The sequence below is a fragment of the Micromys minutus genome, assembly GCF_963924665.1.
Source record: "Micromys minutus genome assembly, chromosome: 10".
NCBI classification, from domain to species: domain Eukaryota; kingdom Metazoa; phylum Chordata; class Mammalia; order Rodentia; family Muridae; genus Micromys; species Micromys minutus.
In genome coordinates this window covers 48,913,885-48,932,016 of record NC_137979.1, presented here as the reverse complement: position 1 = coordinate 48,932,016, position 18,132 = coordinate 48,913,885, and the positions used below count along the sequence as shown (strand labels likewise).

General features: G+C 51.2%; 1 protein-coding gene across 1 annotated transcript; it reads left to right on the top strand.

The window, feature by feature from the left end:
* Positions 1-1,207: 1,207 nt before the first annotated feature.
* ITGA2B (integrin subunit alpha 2b) lies at positions 1,208-17,830 on the top strand (the record flags this gene model as incomplete). The annotated part of the gene is made up of 30 exons (XM_080922613.1): positions 1,208-1,395; positions 3,217-3,338; positions 3,427-3,524; positions 3,629-3,791; positions 4,021-4,070; positions 4,449-4,494; positions 4,589-4,717; positions 5,009-5,056; positions 5,161-5,204; positions 5,365-5,418; positions 5,558-5,610; positions 5,764-5,975; positions 9,405-9,587; positions 9,822-9,867; positions 9,956-10,060; positions 10,143-10,198; positions 10,287-10,438; positions 10,566-10,691; positions 10,991-11,058; positions 11,176-11,323; positions 12,628-12,720; positions 12,872-12,951; positions 13,206-13,286; positions 13,473-13,575; positions 13,667-13,819; positions 13,936-14,058; positions 14,610-14,726; positions 14,960-15,061; positions 15,282-15,398; positions 17,743-17,830. The coding sequence occupies 30 exons, from the start codon at positions 1,208-1,210 to the stop codon at positions 17,797-17,799; spliced, it is 3,117 nt and encodes a 1,038-aa protein (XP_080778739.1). The 3' UTR covers positions 17,800-17,830.
* Positions 17,831-18,132: the final 302 nt, after the last annotated feature.

Here is an 18,132-nt window from a genome sequence, read left to right as displayed (position 1 = left end):
CATTCATGAGGCTATCCCCAGCACTGCAGAAAAGGAGAAAAGAAAACAGACTAAAAGGAGGGCGATGCTCCCTTCCCCTTCATTTGGGACCGAACTTTCTACTCTGAGTCTGACCCTTCTCTGTTTGCTCCTTCCATCCTTTAGGGAGACTTCAGATTCAACCTTTCAACAGCACTACATACTGGGCTGTGGGCTAGGCCTTGGGGACAGCAGAAAGGATCCTTGTTCTTAAAGGAGTTTGGTACACAATCCAGTAAAAAGTGTCATCACGTACTGTGCCCATGTGTGTGTATGCCAAAGTGCCAACCTGAGGACTCAGGAGGTTTCTCCTAGACAGTGACTCAATTCTGGATGGTTCTGTCTATCCATGCATCCATCTATTTTTATTATTTTATTTTACTCATTTACTTAGATACTCTCAACCAAAAAGGAGCGAAGCTGTTCACTTGAATACCTGGTGCTCAATCTCAAGGACCGTAAACATCGAACCTCAGAATGATGTCATCTTAGCCCTATCCCTCCTTCTCCCAACTTAGGCCAAGATCCATTCATTGCCCAGTACTGAAGTCACCAGTGTGAGCACACTAAGACTTGGTTCAAGATGGAGATGTGAGGAAAGCAATGGCCAAAATGGTGCTGCCTGAGGCTGCACAAAGGCTCATGGAGGAGGAAACCGATAAATGTCCCACTCAAAATGATGACAGCCTCAGGTCTTATCAGGGGAGAGCAGCTTCCTTACTTCTTCCTCTCCCTCTGGCCAAGTCAGAGTGTTCAATGGTCAGCTATATGGGGGAGACAAGAGCTGGACAACTATGGGCCATGGTAAAGCAAGACAGACAGGCCAGTGAGTTCATGGTTACGCTTTCCCAGGCAGAAAAGGATGGTAGCCGGACTTTCATAGTGACAGAGGAATAAGGGGACTTCTGGGCATGTGGCTGAGAAACAGAATACAGGACTTAGAGGTGAGCTTTCCTGGAGAGAAGGGAGGAGCACTGACTTCCGGCCATCAGCACCCAACCCCAGGATGGACACGCCCCCTTCCTAGTAGTCCTTAGAGATCATGTGGTTCAGAGGCTATTGCCCTCTGACATGCCTGCTGCTCAGCCATGAGTTCCAGTCTGATAAGCTGAAATTTCCGGTGGTGGGAACCTCAGGGAAGGGGAAAGAGCTTGCTCATTCCTTTTTAGGACATTTGGGGAGAAGGAAGATGGCCAGAGCTTCACGGGCATGGCATACCCTGTGGCTTCTGTGGTGGACGCCACTGTTCTTGGGACCAAGTGCTGCTCCTCCAGCTTTGGCCTTGAACCTGGACTCTGTGACGTTCTCCGTCTATACAGGCCCCAATGGCAGCCACTTTGGCTTCTCAGTGGACTTTCATAAGGACAACCATGGGAGGTGAGCACTAAAGGAAATATGGGTGTTAAGAGAGGTCTGCCCTTTAGCTTGCTCCTGTGGCCTCTCTAGTTGAGCAAGGTCAATTCTAGGGTCTGTTTGAGTGGTGCTCCTGTCAGGAGTGCTGGGGAGGAACAAGTTCCAGGGAGGGTACTTGGGATGGATAGCAACAGAGAGGGGAGCACTAAACAAAAGAGGTAAAAGCTGATGTTTTTTTCTTTTCCCCCAAGCGTCAGTGATGTGACTCTTTTTACCTCCCTCCCCTCACCCTAAATTAACTGGCAAAGCTACAAGTGCCTACCCGGTACACCTTGCTTTCCTCCATCCCAGGCCTTATCTCCTTCCAGATCACAGATGTTTGCAAAGAAGCAATAGATTGCTAACAGTCAGTATGAGTCAGGCTTTGAAGTCAAACTGCTAAGATTAGAATCCTGGCTTATCTACGTAGCTGTGTTTGTCCTGCGTGACTATATTGAGAGGGACACTGGCATGCCCAGGTGTGGGGAATAGGAATGACTATTCTCAAGGACAGCTGCAGGAGATTATTTCTTCTGCCTAAGAGAGCCACTTCATCAAAAATCAGGTCCCCTTCCCAAGATGGCTTGCATCTAGAGACTATCCATGAGGAAAAAGGAACCTAGGGTTGCCTCAATTCTGATGATTCTAAAGTGTACTTCTCTAGCTGAGTGTGGTTAGCACGTGCTTGTAAACCCAGTAAATGGCAGCTGAGGCAGGAGAACTACCACAAGTTAAATAGCCAGGGCCACATAGCAAGATTCTGTCAGTATAAACAAATAGAACTCCTGAGCTGGGTGTCATGCCAACACCTATAATCGCTAATGAAAAGCAGATGTAAGCAGCACTCAGTCTGTGAGTTCAAGGCCAACCTGCTAGTCTAAATAGTGAGTTCCAGGATAGCCAGAGCTACACAGAGAGAGCCTGTCTCAAAACAAACAAAACCAACCAAATGAAACCCTCCTGGCTTCAGAGCTCGAATGTTTCAGTTCAACTCCTGTCTTTTCCCCCTCTGTCTCCTGCTTCTTTCCCCAAGGTCTGTTCACATGGACACAATTTAATAAGCATCCTGTGTGTGTGTGTATTAATACACACACTTTTACAAAAGCTGAGGCATATTAAATACCTCTCATAGGTTTATTTATCTTAACTCTTCCGACAGCATAATTGGCTGCTTTTACCTCCATTTTACATATGGCAGGCCTGGTTTAAACAGAGATCTGCTAGGATCTTCAACCCTGTCAGCACCACACATCCCACTTAGCTCTCCCCAACCTCCCCCTTCCACCCAGTTCTCACTAAGGGATCTCTCTAGAAGTTGATAGGCAGACATTTTGTCTGGTTCTTGTTGGGAGGGAGTAGTGGGCAGGAAATCAGTGTACAAAGTTTAAGAGGTCTTTTTTTTTAAGACTTATTTATTAAATATAAGTACACTGTGGCTGTCTTCAGACACACCAGATGGTTGCGAGCCACCATGTGGTTGCTGGGACTTGAACTCAAGACCACGGGAAGAACAGTCAGAGCTCTTAACCACTGAGCCATCTATCTCTCCAGCCCTTAAGAGATCTTTTCAATAAGGATTATTAAACCCTTCCTACACTTCCTATCCAAATCAAACCAACTAGTTTAGTCTCAGGTTAATTTCCCGAGAGTCCACCTTTAGCTAAAATAAGAAGTTGGCCTCTGTGGGTTATCTGTGAAGAAAGATGGTCCAGTTTTTCCTATGCCACACCTCCTTCCATGTGCGGTAGTGAGCACTAGGCAGGACCGAAAGACCATAATCTGTGCTCACCCAGCCTTCTTATACAGTGTGTCCATCGTGGTGGGTGCCCCCAGGGCCCTAGACGCAAGTCAAAAGGAGACTGGAGGTGTGTTCCTGTGCCCCTGGAAGGCCAGTAGCGGCAAGTGTACTCCATTGCTCTTCGACCTCAGTGAGTCTCAAGCATGGAGGGGAAAGAGCGAACCAGGTATAAATGGATGGCTAAACTTCAGAGCTCCATCTTTTCTTGTGCCCTCCAGGGGATGAGACGCGAAACCTAAGCTTCCAAACTTTCCAAACCTTCAAGATAGGACAAGGACTTGGGGCATCGGTCCTCAGCTGGGATGACGTCATTGTGGTGGGCACTGTGGACAGGTCAAAGGGAGCAAGTCCAGGGCAGGGACACGTTGGGGGAAAGCCTGAATAAGCTCCCTTCCCCACTCTCCTGTGGGTCTGCTCTAGGCCTGTGCACCCTGGCAACACTGGAATGTCCTAGAAAAGCATGATGAGGCAGAGAAGACTCCGGTAGGAGGCTGCTTCGTGGCTCAGCTCCAGAGCGGGGGCCGCTCAGAGTACTCGCCTTGTCGGGCCAACACTATGAGCTCCGTTTACGCCGAGAGTTTTAGTAAGCGCTGGTCCTCATTGGCTCCGCCCACTGATCACTGCAAGCCCTGCCCCTGCCCCACCACCAACCTCGCGCCCCTGGAGCCCCGCCCTTCCGCCACGCCACGCCCCTGGACCCGGTCTCTCTGCCCTCCCTGCCCCACATAATTCTGCCCGCCCACGCGGATCTTTTGGCTTAAGCCCGAGTTCGGGGAGCCTCCCCTTGACTGATCCCCGCTTGCCTCTTGTAGGCCCAGACAAGAGATATTGTGAAGCAGGCTTCAGCTTGGCAGTGACTCAGGCAAGTCACAGGCAAAAGCAAATGAGAGAGCTCAGCTTGGTGGTTGAGGCAGGGGGATCGCGAGTTTGAGGTCAGCCTGGACTACATAGCAGGTTTGAGGCAAGCCTGGTCTTCAAAGTGAGACTACTCTTAAAAGGAGAAGGGGTGGGGTGGGGAGAACGAGAATAAATGAATATGAGAATACCATGAGGGCAATACCATAGAGACCCCAGGGAAGGGGGAGGCTTGGTGGAGGAGGAGCACCCGCTCCGAGGCAAGGGGGAAGATGAATGGGATGAGAAACTGTAGGAGGGGAATGGGGGGGGGCAACGACTGGGAAAGCGGTTTAGGGTTGTTCCAGAATAGGAGACCCTCTCACGACCAGGACTTCTTTTTCAGACTGGGGAGCTAGTGCTTGGGGCCCCTGGAGGCTACTTTTTTTTAGGTACGTGCCCAGTAATCCAACCCACTCCCATCTCGCAGTTTGGGGAAACTCATGCTTCTGGGCCCCCATAGTCCTGTCACTGTGCCCTTCCTAGGTCTCTTGGCTCGCGTTCCAATTGCGAATATCATCTCTAGCTACCGCCCGGGTACCCTTTTGTGGCATGTTCCCAACCAGCGCTTCACCTACGACTCCAGCAACCCAGTGCATTTCGACGGTTACCGGGGTAACCCTGGCATCTCCTTTCCAGGCTTCCCAAAACCCTGAGTCAGGCCCTGCCTCTATGCCAATCTTAGCTAGTCTACCCCAGCACAAAGGCACCCCGCCCTCTGTGCCTGCCTCTTCCCCCACACATGTCCAGTTCCCATCCACACTGCCTCGCCCTTCTCGCTGTGGATTCTAGTGATCTCCGGCACGCCTCAGTTTCCCTATCTGCACTAGGAAGTTGGCACTCATGACCCTTGAGCTCTTCCTCCATGCTTTACTCGGAAATTGCTAAACTGTGTTGTGTCTTCAGGATATTCGGTGGCCGTGGGCGAGTTCGATGGGGATCTGAGCACTACAGGCAAGGAATGCAGTTAAGGGGGCGTGGGGGGAGCCCCCGGGGCAGGAGCAACCTTGAGTAAGTGGATACTAAGAATCTGATTTGCTGAGCCTTGCTCTCTCCAGAGTATATATTCGGTGCCCCAACTTGGAGCTGGACCTTGGGAGCGGTGAGTAGCGGCTCTCTCACCGCTTAGCATTCCTACCCCCGCCCCCCACAGTCCTCTTGCTTACTCCCCCACGCTCGTCAGTGCCCCGCCCTTTCTCAATGAGAGTGGGAGGCCCAAGAGGACGCATGAAAGATGCATTTTGGTGTGTCCCTCCATGCAGGTGGAAATTTTGGACTCCTACTACCAGACCCTGCACCGGCTGCACGGAGAGCAGGTGGGGGCTATGACCCCATGGGCGTGGCCAAAGTCAGGGAATTGAGATGCGCACACCCAAGCTAGTTGATGGGATTTGAGATGGATAACAGAGAATGCAGAGTGCAGAAGCACAAGCTGAAATGCTCTTCCTCTTGTAGATGGCTTCATATTTCGGGCACTCCGTGGCGGTCACAGATGTCAACGGGGACGGGTGAGAAGAGAAAATGTCCCACCCCTACCAAGTTGGGTCTTCAATTGCCAGAGGCGGGAGTTACCATCTTCTCCCAAGCTTGGCCAAGAATTGCCCTCATTCCCAGCATCTTCCTAGCTAAGTTACATCTGACCTTGTCCATCTGGTCCGCAGGAGGCATGACCTACTGGTGGGGGCTCCATTGTACATGGAGAGTAGGGCGGACCGCAAGCTGGCAGAGGTGGGCCGTGTGTATTTGTTTCTGCAGCCTAAGGGCCCCCAAGCTCTGAGCACACCCACTGTCCTGCTGACTGGCACTCAGCTCTATGGGAGATTTGGATCTGCCATTGCACCCCTGGGTGACCTCAACCGAGACAACTATAATGGTGAGTGGAGGAGCTGCATTTGGCCATAAGAGGGCTAGCAGCCCTCATCAAAAAAACGGACTTAAGCCACACAGGATGGCGTACACCTGTAATCCCAGAGTGAGGGAAGCTGAGACACAGGGACACCTTGGACACCTAAAGGCTTGACTGCTGTGTGGAATGTGGGTACCAAAGTTCAAGGGATCCAGATGAGACAGTTTGTCTAGATCCCAGCATCGTGACCCCTGCATGCGGATTTTGGAAATGGAGTTGGAGATTCAGTGACTTTACAGATATTTAGGGCTCGAAGTATTAGTGCTGGATGGGAAATGGAATATGGAGTCAGAAAGAAAGGGGAGTGGGGGGCTGGAGAGATGGCTCAGAGATTAAGAGCGCTGGCTGCTCTTCCAGAGGTCCTGAGTTCAATTCCCAGCAACCACATGGTGCCTCACAACCATCTGTAATAAGATCTGATGCCCTCTTCTGGTGTGTCTGGAGATTATACATAAAACAAATAAATCTTTAAAAAGGGGGTGGGGAGTGGATGCGGTGAGGAGCAGGAGCTCTGTAGTTCCGTTGTGGGCTAGCTGAGTTTGAGGGGCTTGGGAATATTAAGTGGAAGTAATACTGAGATCTGCTCTCAGTGACTTTCCCCCACTTCCATGTGAGAGAACCCAGGGCACGACAGAGATTTTGGGAGAGCAGATTGGACCTGAAGGCTGTGAAACCGGAAGCGTCCCGGCATAGAACCCGGGAAGTGAAGGCATTTAGGGAACACTCAGAGGTGAACTGGGAAACAGATAGAATGTTCAGATAGAAGGGAGAGAGAGCTCAGTGGCCCAAAGCTCTAATAGAGGACTTTGAATAGGAGGAAGGAATGGTCCAAGGGGCCCCCTCATTCCTTCTGGGAGGTTCAGGATAAATATCATGGGCCTTAGCAAGAATGAGCTCCACTGGTGGCAGTTACAAGAACCAACCAAGACCAGGTATGGTGGTGCATACCAGCAATCCTGTCATTCAAGGAGTGGAGGATCAGAAGTCCAAGGTTATCATCCTCTTCTACATATGAGTTTGGAGAGTAGTCTGGGATACATTAAACCCTCTCCCCCTGCCCCACCCCACCTCCCAAAAAACCAACCAACCAGCTCAGGGCAGCTCAGGGACGTAAACCAGAAGACCACAGGGGATGAGGGCAGGATATGAACAGAAGCGAAGCAATCAGCAGGTGATGCAGACAGCTCGTTCCTCAACCTGACTAAGAAAAGAAACACAGAGCCACTATGGAATGGGGATGGGAACCATGGGGCAGGTCGTCTTTAATTTGGGTGGCTGGGGAGTGTGAAAGCAGTATTTCGAGGAACTGGAGGGATCAGCCAAAGCAGATGCAGGCACTCCATCCAGAGGCCGGAGATACGAATTCAAAGGTCACACTGGGAAAGCAGGAAAAAAGTGAGCAGTGGGGTCCCTTACCGATGGAGGTAGGCTGACAGCCCGGGAGAAGGGAGATAATAGAAAGAAGTGCTATGAGGAGGTCCATGAATGGATGAGAGGCCCCCAGAGTCCAGAGGAAGGCCGTAGTGGGAACCACAGTGCCCCTTCTGCTCTGTGTCTCCTGCAACCCTGGGCTGAATTAGCTGCACAAAGAGTCTGGCCGGGCCGACCCAAAGCTGGCCAGGGGGCAAGAAGACTGAAGAGATGAACAGCAAACCAAACGGTCAGGAAATTCATGAAGACTGAGTAAGACAAAGACAGGACAGAGAGGAGGCCATAGGACTGGAGGATACCACTGTAATCAGAGCCCTCTGTCGGTTGTATAGCTTTAGCTGGCCTGGAACTCTCTATGTAGAGCAGGCTGACCTTGAACTCACAGAGATGCACCTGTCTCTGCATACTGAAGATGGGGGTGAAATACTTTTATTTGAATTACTTATACAGTGACCTAGAAAATAACAAGACACACTGTAAAGAAAGTCACAGAACAACAGGAGGGCAGTTAAGATACATAGACATAGATCTAAATTAGTCAGGCAAAGAGCTCATAAAATAATGAAGCTATGCTAAAAGACACATTTTCAGGGAAGCTCTTTTTTTAACATTTATGTATTTATGCATGAGTACACCGAGCTGTCTTCAGACACACCAGAAGAGGGCATCAGATCCCATTACAGATGGTTGTGAGCTACCATGTGGTTGCTGGGAATTGAACTCAGGACCTCTGGAAGAGCAGTCAGTGCTCTTAACCACTGAGCCATCTCTCCAGCCCTCAGGGAAGGTGTTAAAGTCCTTGGTGTCAATGAGCCTATGAGGAGGCTGTGACAGTTTGCACAGTGAAGATGAAACAGTTAACATCTGAAAAATAGTGTTCAGTTATGTATTTATTTATTCATTAGTTTTGTTTTGTGTTTTGAATCAGGGTCTTACTATGACCTTACTATGACTTACCCTGAGCTGGCCTGGGACTCACAGACATCTGCCTGCCTCTGCCTTCTGAGTGCTGGGAGCAACGGTGTGTACCAGCACACCAGGCCTACCACTGCTGCCCTTACTGGGTACTGAATGTAGGACCTTAAATGTACTAAGAAGTTCTTTACCTCAAACTAGGCTCAGTTATTTAATCTTTTGGGACTCAGCGTTTTCCTCTAAAACAGAAATTATAGGACAGAGACGTAACTGAGCTAATAGAGAACTTGCCTAACACAAAGAAAGCTTCTGCCCACTGTAAACAGGTGTGACGGTGCCCATACCGGTCCTCCTAGACAGGGGGTGTAAAGGCAGAAGGACCAGACGTTCAAAGTAATAACAAATGACTCAGCTACATAAAGCCAGTGTGTGACATGTGCCAGCCTGTGTCAGGAGCATGGAGGCACACACCTTTAATCTCAGCACTAAGGAGGCAGAGGCAGGCAGGCAGGTCTCTTGAGAATTTGAAGCCAGCCTGGTCTACACAGCAAAATCCAAAACAGCCAGGGCTATATAGAGAGACCTTTTCTCAGAAAAACAAAACCAAAAACCTGTCTCAGATTAGCAACACCCAATTATCAGGAATAAATGAAATATTTTGTTTGTTTGTTTGTTGAGACAAGGTTTTGTGTGTGTGTGTGTGTGTGTGTGTGTGTGTGTGTGTAGCCCTGGAACTCACTCTGGACCAGGCTGGCCTTGAACTCACAGAGATCCACCTGCTAATGCCTCGGAATTGCTAAGATCAAAGGTGTGCACCACCGAGGGGCTGAGTTAATGAAACCTATTGGTGCTTTTCCCTTGATAGACAGTGAAGACTGTTGGAACTTTTCTAACAATCTGTCAATACTTGACCGATTTCTCTCCCGCCTCCTTGATACAGATTTGCACCCTTCTCTTGGTCTCCCCAGACCTAGAGAACAGGGCTAGAGAAGTAGCTCTGGAGATATTGGGGAGACTCAGTCACAAACTGCCACACTCTCTCTCCTCCAGATGTTGCTGTGGCTGCCCCCTATGGGGGTCCCAGAGGTCAGGGCCAAGTACTGATATTCCTGGGTCAGAGTGAAGGGCTGAGTCCACGCCCCTCCCAGGTCCTGGACAGCCCCTTCCCCACAGGCTCTGGCTTTGGCTTCTCCCTTCGTGGTGTTGTAGACATCGATGACAACGGATACCCAGGTGATGATGGGTTGCAGCCAGCCAGTCAAAACAGGCCTTTGAGCACTTGCTGGAAATGTGAAGAAACTCACTGCTGGGGGTTCTAACTTGTGTATATGGCTGGGAAGCTTGGGTTTGGCTGCAGGACAACTTGAACTTCCAGGGAGTCATAGTATAGAGAATTTTTGGAAGATAAGGACTCGCTCTCTGCCCTGCACTAATGGCCAATTTTGACCCTTCCCCCTGTGTCTATAGACCTGATCGTGGGAGCATATGGGGCTAACAAGGTGGCTGTATACAGGTGAGCACTGGCTAGGGGGAGGGGCCATATCATCAGAGGAGGCTGAGTCAGGAGGGAACAAGTGGCGAACCTTCTCCAATCCCATCAGAGCTCAGCCTGTAGTGATGACCACTGTCCAACTGATGGTTCAAGACTCCCTGAACCCCACACTGAAGAACTGTGTCCTGGAACAGACCAAGACACCAGTCAGCTGGTGAGGAGATGGAGGTCGCAGACTTGGTAGGGTCTGGGACCTTAGGAGGCCCTAACCCACAAAGCTACCTCCATCTTTGCAGCTTCAACATCCAGATGTGTGTAGGAGCCACAGGACACAACCTTCCTCAGAAACTGCGTGAGTGGCATGGAGGGAGGGGCTGGGGAAAGGGAGGTCTGGTGTCCCCACTAAAGGGAGACCTAGATCCTTCCTGCTTGCCCTGCAGAGCTAAAGGCAGAGCTGCAGCTGGACCTACAGAAGCCCCGTCAGGGCCGCCGGGTGCTCCTGCTGGCCTCTCAACAGGCGAGCCTTACCCTGAGCCTGGACCTGGGCGGGATAAACAAACCTATCTGCCACACCACCGAGGCCTTCCTTCGAGTATGCTCAGGCTAGCATGGGAGGAGCTGGGTGTGAAGGGTTCTCCCAGAGGCGGTTCTCCGGGAGCCAGCCCTGGGACTCCAGCAAAGGGCCCAGCACCAACAGCCAGACTCTCACCATGTGCTAGGATGAGGCCGACTTCCGGGACAAATTGAGCCCAATTGTGCTAAGCCTCAACGTGTCGCTGCCCCGAGAAGAATCTGGAAGAGCCCCTGCTGTGGTGTTACATGGAGAAACCCACGTCCAGGAGCAGGTAGGAACAGTGAGATCCCTGATAGGGAAGGACTTCATTAAAGTCACGCATCCCAAACCCCGAAGTCATCCCAAACCCTGACGGAATTCCCCAAATCTCAGTATCCCCCAAACATCGTTGTAACTCCTCATAAGCCAACAATCACCAGAACTTTAGCATCATCCCAAACCCTTGCATATCCTCCAGCTCCTACTCTCTAAAGAGCGCCCCCTGGAGCTAGGATTGTTCTCTGAGCTCTGAGGTGACCCTTAAGCCTAATAACCCCTCAACCTGCCCACACATCCTATTGTGTCCTCCAGACACGGATCATCCTGGATTGTGGGGAGGACGACGTGTGCGTGCCGCAGCTCCGACTCACGGCTACTGCGTGAGAGTCTTTCACTCTACCCACCCTGTGCCTCCACGCCCCGGGAGAGCCACTCCTTACCTGAGTCCTCACTCATCCCCCTGGCCTCTAGTCCTAAACCAAGCACCCTCCATACAGGGGGGACTCCCCACTCCTAATTGGTGCCGACAATGTGTTGGAGCTGAAGATTGACGCAGCCAATGATGGCGAGGGGGCCTATGAGGCGGAGCTGGCTGTGAACCTACCTCCAGGAGCTCACTACATGCGGGCTCTCAGTAACATTGAGGTGAGGTGCCACCTTGGGCATAGCCAGCAGGCAGCGGGTGTGAGAGCCTTCACTCTGGCCTCTCACCCAAAGATCCACTGGTCTAATACTTTGGCTATAAAGATGTATGATCTTCTCAGCTTTTAGACGCAGAATATACAGGTGCAATGTACGTTCAAGACCCACTGACTAATGGTTCAAATGTCTAGAACCCCGCTTGTTTCAAAACCACCGAAAGGCTCAGGAAGCAAGTGTTAGTTAGGAACACTTTAATATCTGCGGGGGTGGGGGTGGGGCGAAGTAACAGCTCAGCCGTCCAAGTTCTTTTCACCCGTGTAGAGAACCTGGCTTTGGCTACTGGGGAAGTCAGGCATGGCAGTGTGTGCCTGGAACCTTAGTGGCTGGGATTTGGTGATGGGTACATCCCTAAAGCTAATTGGCCAGGCAGGCTAGCCACATCTATGAAACCCGGTCTCAATTAATCAATAAACAGCTATTGGGGAAAGATACCTGATATCAACCTCTGGATTCTATATTCACACACACACACCAAACATACAATCTTCAGGCTTCGTCCTTCCCTCTAATGTTGGCAAACACTTATAGAAAAAACATTTAAGTCAAATTCAGACTTTGTGCATGGAGGTATGTACATATGTGTACAGCCATGCAAAGATGTATGCAAGGTGTGTGTACATGCCTGTGGAAGTCAGAGATCAGTCCTCTGTTCTTCTTTTTTTTCTTTTTTAAGATTTAATTCTTTATGTATGTGAGTACACTGCTGCTGTCTTCAGGCACACCAGAAGAGGGCATCAGATCCCATTACAGATGGCTGTGAGCCACCATGTGATTGCTGGGAATTGAACTCAGGGCCTCTAGAAGAACAATCAGTGCTCTTAACCACTGAGCTATCTCTGCACCATCACCACCCTTTTGAGATAATGTTTTTCTGTGTAACCCTTGTTGTCCTGGAACTCACTCTGTAGACCAGGCTGGCCTCCAACTCATAGATCCACCTGCCCCTGCCTCCTGAGAGCTGGAATTAAAGCTGTGCACCACCGCCTGGCTTTTTGTTGTTGTTGTTGTTGTTGATATGATTTATAGCAACTGGGTCACTCTGGGTAATTCTTTTTTACTTCCAAAATGAAAATCCTTTAAAAATGGTAAAAAAATGATACAATAGCAGAGCAGTACAGAAACAGAAGGTGGCAGTCCCTTGAAATCCTCTCAGGAACCTCCACCACGACTGTCCAGCAAGTCTCCTGCAGACGCGTGGGACACCCCACGCCCACATTGCTCTGTCCCACCTGTCTGTGCACCTCCAGGGCTTTGAGAGGCTCATCTGCACCCAGAAGAAGGAAAATGAGTCCAGGGTGGCACTGTGTGAGCTGGGCAACCCCATGAAAAAGGACACCCGGGTAAGGGCTCCGTGTTGTCACTCTAGCCACATCCCAGGGTGGATGAGCTCCTGGGGGGTATAGAGGTGAAGGGTAATAATGGTGGCCTCGGAGCAGGACTGTGCCCAGAGTAGACACCCGGGTGGTGACTTTGGATATTTCCCTCATCCAGATAGGAATCACGATGTTGGTGAGTGTGGAGAACCTGGAAGGGGCTGGAGAGTCTGTGTCCTTCCAGCTGCAGATCAGGAGGTATGGAGCTGGGCAGTGTGACTGCCCACCACCCTTCCTCCATGCCGCCCTCTGCAAAAACCCTTCCACACCGGAAGACCTTCCCAAGAGCCCTGTTCCCTTTCTTCCTTGGTGACTTGTTTCTGAGTCTCGGGGTCCTAGAGGACATCTTTCTCAGGTCCAGCCAGGATGATATGCTCTTTGGGATGGGATTGACTCTCCCTGGGCCATCTAAAGTTCTGCTGTCCCTTTTCTTCACACTTTCTTCCCTCCAGCAAGAACAGCCAGAATCCAAACAGTAAGGCTCTGTTGTTGCCTGTGGCCGTCCAAGCTGAAGCCACAGTGGAGCTTCGAGGGTGAGAGACTGGGGTGGGAAGGGAAAATGGAGAGGAGCCTATGGTTCAGAGGAGGAGGTGGGCGTGTAGCTTGAAGGGTCCCATCCCCAGGATCTCATAAGAGGGTAAAATTTGAGAGGTCCTGGAGGATCCACCAGAGGTCCATCAGGGAGTCAGATGCACTCTGGGGGGCTCGGACACTTGCAGGAACTCCTTCCCTGCCTCCCTGGTGGTGGCAGCAGAAGAAGGTAACGAGGAACAGTATGATTCTTCCGACAGCTGGGTCTCCAGGGTGGAACACACCTACGAGGTAGGGAGGAGCCCCTGGTGGTGGTGAGAAAGACCTGGGAGCTACAGCCTAACAGCTGAACCGCCCACCACCCCATTGTCTCCACCCCCAGCTACACAACAACGGCCCTAGCACTGTGAACGGCCTCAGACTCGTCATCCACCTTCCTGGCCAGTCCCAGCCCTCAGATCTGCTCTACATCCTAGATGTGCAGCCGCAGGGGGGTCTCCTTTGCTCCACACAGCCGTCCCCCAAGCTCCTCAAAGTAAGGTTCCGTGAGAAAGAAGGAGCTGTGAGAGAGGACAGACACCAGGCGGACACCCAGAGCAGGGTGTGGGTGCAGACCCTGGAAGTGAATTGATTGTGCCCTTGTTCCCCCAGATGGACTGGAGGCTACCCACTCCCAGCCCTTCTTCCATCCGCCGGGTCCATCACCAGCGCGAGCGCAGACAGGTGTTCCTGCAGGGGCCCAAGCAGCCGGGGCAGCAGGACCCAGTTCTGGTGGTGAGAAGGCTCAGTGGGCTCCAGCTGGGGCCCTTAGAAGCCAGAGGAAGTGGGAGGCGGGGACAGTGGTGCTGGTGTGATGCTGGGCACTGGGCAGAGGGGACACATGGGGTTCTCTCTCTCTCTCCCCCACCCCCATTTTTTTTCCCTTGAAGAGATACCAAAGCGAGCCAGTGGTAGTGCACGCCTTTAATCCCAGCAATAGGGAGGCAGAGGCAATTAGATCACTGAGTCTACAGAGCTAGTTCCAGGATACAGGATAGCCAGAGGTTACACAGAGAAACCCTGTCTTGAAAGGGGGTGGGGGGAGCCAAACCAATGTCACAAAACCACCAAGTACTGCAGGCTATGGATGACCCCCGCCTTTGGGCCTCATCCCTGTATCTCTGCACTGTTGAGCAAACGGAATACAGAGAGAACCATTCGAATGAATAAAGCTCAACCAGAGGCTGGCGCTTCCTGATCCTCCTGGCTCTCTGTATTGGGTCCTAGATTGATGGGGGATGATTTGCAAATAGGACCTGTGAACTTACCGACACATCTCCCCTCAGAGCTGCGACGGCTCAGCGCCCTGTACGGTGGTGGAGTGTGAGCTGGAGGAGATGGTGCGCGGGCAGCGGGCTATGGTCACGGTGCAGGCCATGCTGGGGCTGCCCAGCCTCCGCCAGGTGGGGCTGGACGCGGGGGGCGGGGCCGGCGGGGGCGGGGCCGGCGGGTGGGGCAGGAGTTTGCTCTGAGTTTGAGCGGGTTCACACAGGCCTAGGGAAAATTTGCCTTGGAGCGGGGGTGGGGTAAAACCGGGGGCGGAACTCAAAAGCAGGGAGACTCAAAAAGCAGGATTGCGGCCATCTCCTGGCCTCCAGCGGCTGCGGTAAGCGCCTGTTACCCCCGCCCCCTACAGAGGCCCCAGGAGCAGTTTGTGCTTCAGTCGCACGCCTGGTTCAACGTCTCCTCCCTACCTTACTCTGTGCCAGTGGTCAGCTTGCCCAGCGGGCAAGCTCTGGTAAGAGACCCTTGTCCTCCTGCTGTCAGCGCCCAGCCAGCGTGGGGCGGGACCTCGCCAGAGCTGAGGGGCGGGGCCTCCCGGGATTGAAGGACAAGGTTTGCGGAAGAGGGGCGGGGCCTCCGTGGGACTGAGGGTGGTGTTACTAAGAGATGGCTTGGCTTGGGCATCCTTCTCCCGGGTCACAGGCCCCCTGAAATGACATCCAGTTGGCCCTCAGGTGCAGACGCAGCTGCTTCGGGCCTTGGAGGAGAGGGCCATTCCTGTCTGGTGGGTGCTGGTGGGCGTGCTGGGCGGTCTGCTGCTGCTGACCCTACTAGTTTTGGCCATGTGGAAGGTGAGGCTGAAAGGGAGATACAGACTTCCCAGGTGGTCATGGGCTAGCAGATGGGGTTTGAGGGGAAGGGGTATAGGACCTTTCTCATCTCCATATTCGCTATTAGAATGCCATTTTTCTGAGGACTTGTGCTGGGCAGGTAGCATCCCTCCCATCCCACTAAGCAGGACGCCTGAAATCCGCAGGCCTTCAGATCCCTTCCCCCTCTGTCAGGAAGTCAGGAAACTGAGACCTGCCCTCAGAGTTTCCTGACTGCTATGGGCAGGGCTCACCTCCTGTCTTAGGCTTCTGTTGCAGTGATGAAAAGAAACATCATGACTAAAAGAAACTTGGGGAGGAAAGGATGTATTTAATTTTACACTTTACATTAAGCAAGATAAACTTGGAGGCAAGAACTGAAGTAGATAGAGACCTTAGAGTCTAAGGGCAGCTAAGGGCAGCTGCTTAGAGACTTCCTCATATACAGCCCGGGCCTAATGACCCAGGGAGAGCACCACCCTCAGTGGGCTGGGCCCCTACATCAATTAGCAATTAAGAAAATGTCTCTTGGGACTATAAGGATGGGCTAAGAACTCTGGCTGCTCTTCCAAAGGACCAGCGTTCTGTTCCAGCACCCACATAGTGGCTCACAACCCTATGTGTTTCCAGTTCCAGGGGAACTGACAGCCTCTTCGGTAGCACCAGGCATGTGTGTAGTGCACACACAAGCAGGCAAAATAAAAATGCCCATACACATAAAATAAATTTTAAATTACATTTTTAATAGAAAGAGAATGTCTCAAAGGCATATGGCCACAGACTAATATGTCTGGGTCATTTTGTTTTCCTGTTTGTTTTTCTGAGTCAGGGTTTCTCTGTGTAGTCCTGGCTGCCCTGAAACTTTCTCTGTAGACCAGGCTAGCCTGGAACTCAGAGATAGCGCCTGCTTCTGTCTCCCAACTACTGGGGTTAAAAGTGTGCACCATCTTTTTATTTTTAAGATTTATTTATTTACTATATATAAGCACACTGTGGCTGTCTTCAGACACCAGAAGAGTGGATCAGATCTCATTACAGATGGTTGTGAGCCACCATGTGGTTGCTGGGATTTGAACTCAGGACCTTTGGAAGAGCAGTCAGTGCTCTCAACCACTCAGCCATCTCTCCACCCTGCCCTCCTTTTTTTAAAGGATTTATTTATTTTATGTGAATACACTGTAGCCATTTTCAGACACACCAGAAGAGGGCGTCAGATCCCATGACAGATGGTTGTGAGCCACCATGTGGTTGGTGGGAATTGAACTCAGGACCTCTGGGAGAGCAGTCAGTGCTCTTAACTGCTGAGCCACCTCTCCAGCCTCTGCACCATCCTTCCTGACTGACCTAGGTAATTTTTCAGTTAAGGTTCCCTCTTCCCAGGTGACTTTAGGTTTGTGTCAAGCCACTGGAGCTGTCTCTGACAGTGTTCAGAGCCATTTCTTCCCCTTAGCTAGCTGGGAAGCTGAAGGATCTAGACCTGTGGTTCTCAGCCTTCCTGGTGCTGCAAACCTTTAACACAGTTACTTAGTTCCCTGTGTCGTTGTGACCCAAACCATAACATCATTTTTGTTGCTACTTCGCCACAGTTATGAATTGTAATGTGAGTATTTGATGTTTTCCAATGGACTTATGTGAAAGGGTCATTCAACTCCCAAAGGGATATGGACCCCCACATTGAGAACCTCCGATGTAGACCCTGTCCCTGCTTCCTAAGAGGGTCACTCATTTCTGAGTGCTGGGGGACATAAGGAAGAGTTATGCAGAGAGAAGAAAAGTTAAAGCTAAGCAGGGCGGCAAGAAAGTAATCCTAAATGTCTGGGAGTGCAGGCTGCACCGCAAGTGAGAACCTGTCTCAAAAAACAAACAAAAGGAAACAGGCTGATGGCTCAGGGCATAAAGGTATTTGCCACCAAGTCTAATGCCTTGAGTTCTAACCCTGAGACCCACACCATGAAAGGAGAGAACCTTTTTTTTTTTTTTTTTTTTTTTTTCTGGTTTTCAAGACAGTGTTTCTCTATGTATCACTGGTTGTCCTGGAACTCATTCTGTAGACAAGGCTGGCCTCAAACCTCCTGAGTGCTAGGACTAAAGGCATGTGCTACCACTGCCCGGCTGAGACAACCAATACTTAAATGCTGTCTTCTGACCGTCAAACACGCACACGCATGAATAAATAGAATGTATTATTTTTTCTTTAATCTATGAAGGAAGCATCTCCCAATTTTAAAAATATCACTTCTCAGATGCTGGGGATACAGCTCCATTGCATAGGTTTTGTTTGTTACAGCGGAGCATGTAACCTGTGTCTGTGCCCTTCCCCCTCCAGGCTGGCTTCTTCAAGCGTAATCGGCCGCCTCTGGAGGAAGATGAAGAGGAAGAATGACAACGGAGTGGGGATGGGGACTGGTGGGAAGGCTGAGTGCCTGCTTCTTGTTCCTAGCCATTGCTTCTGCTCAGAGCCTCATGGGTTCCAACTAATCCATGGGGCCTTCCCTTCCCAGCAGACTGGGTGCATCCCTCTTCCTACTGCCTAATAAAGATCCTAACATCACTATTCCCATGCTGCCCTTTGGTCTGGGAATAAGTGGGAGCTAGAGGGATGTTTGCGGGGACTAAGGTAGCAACTTGAGCAGAGTCAATACTGGAAAATGGCTGCCCAGGAGCAGAGAGCAGGGTGGCAGAGGTGAAGGAGCAAGAGAGGAATCAGAAGCACCTC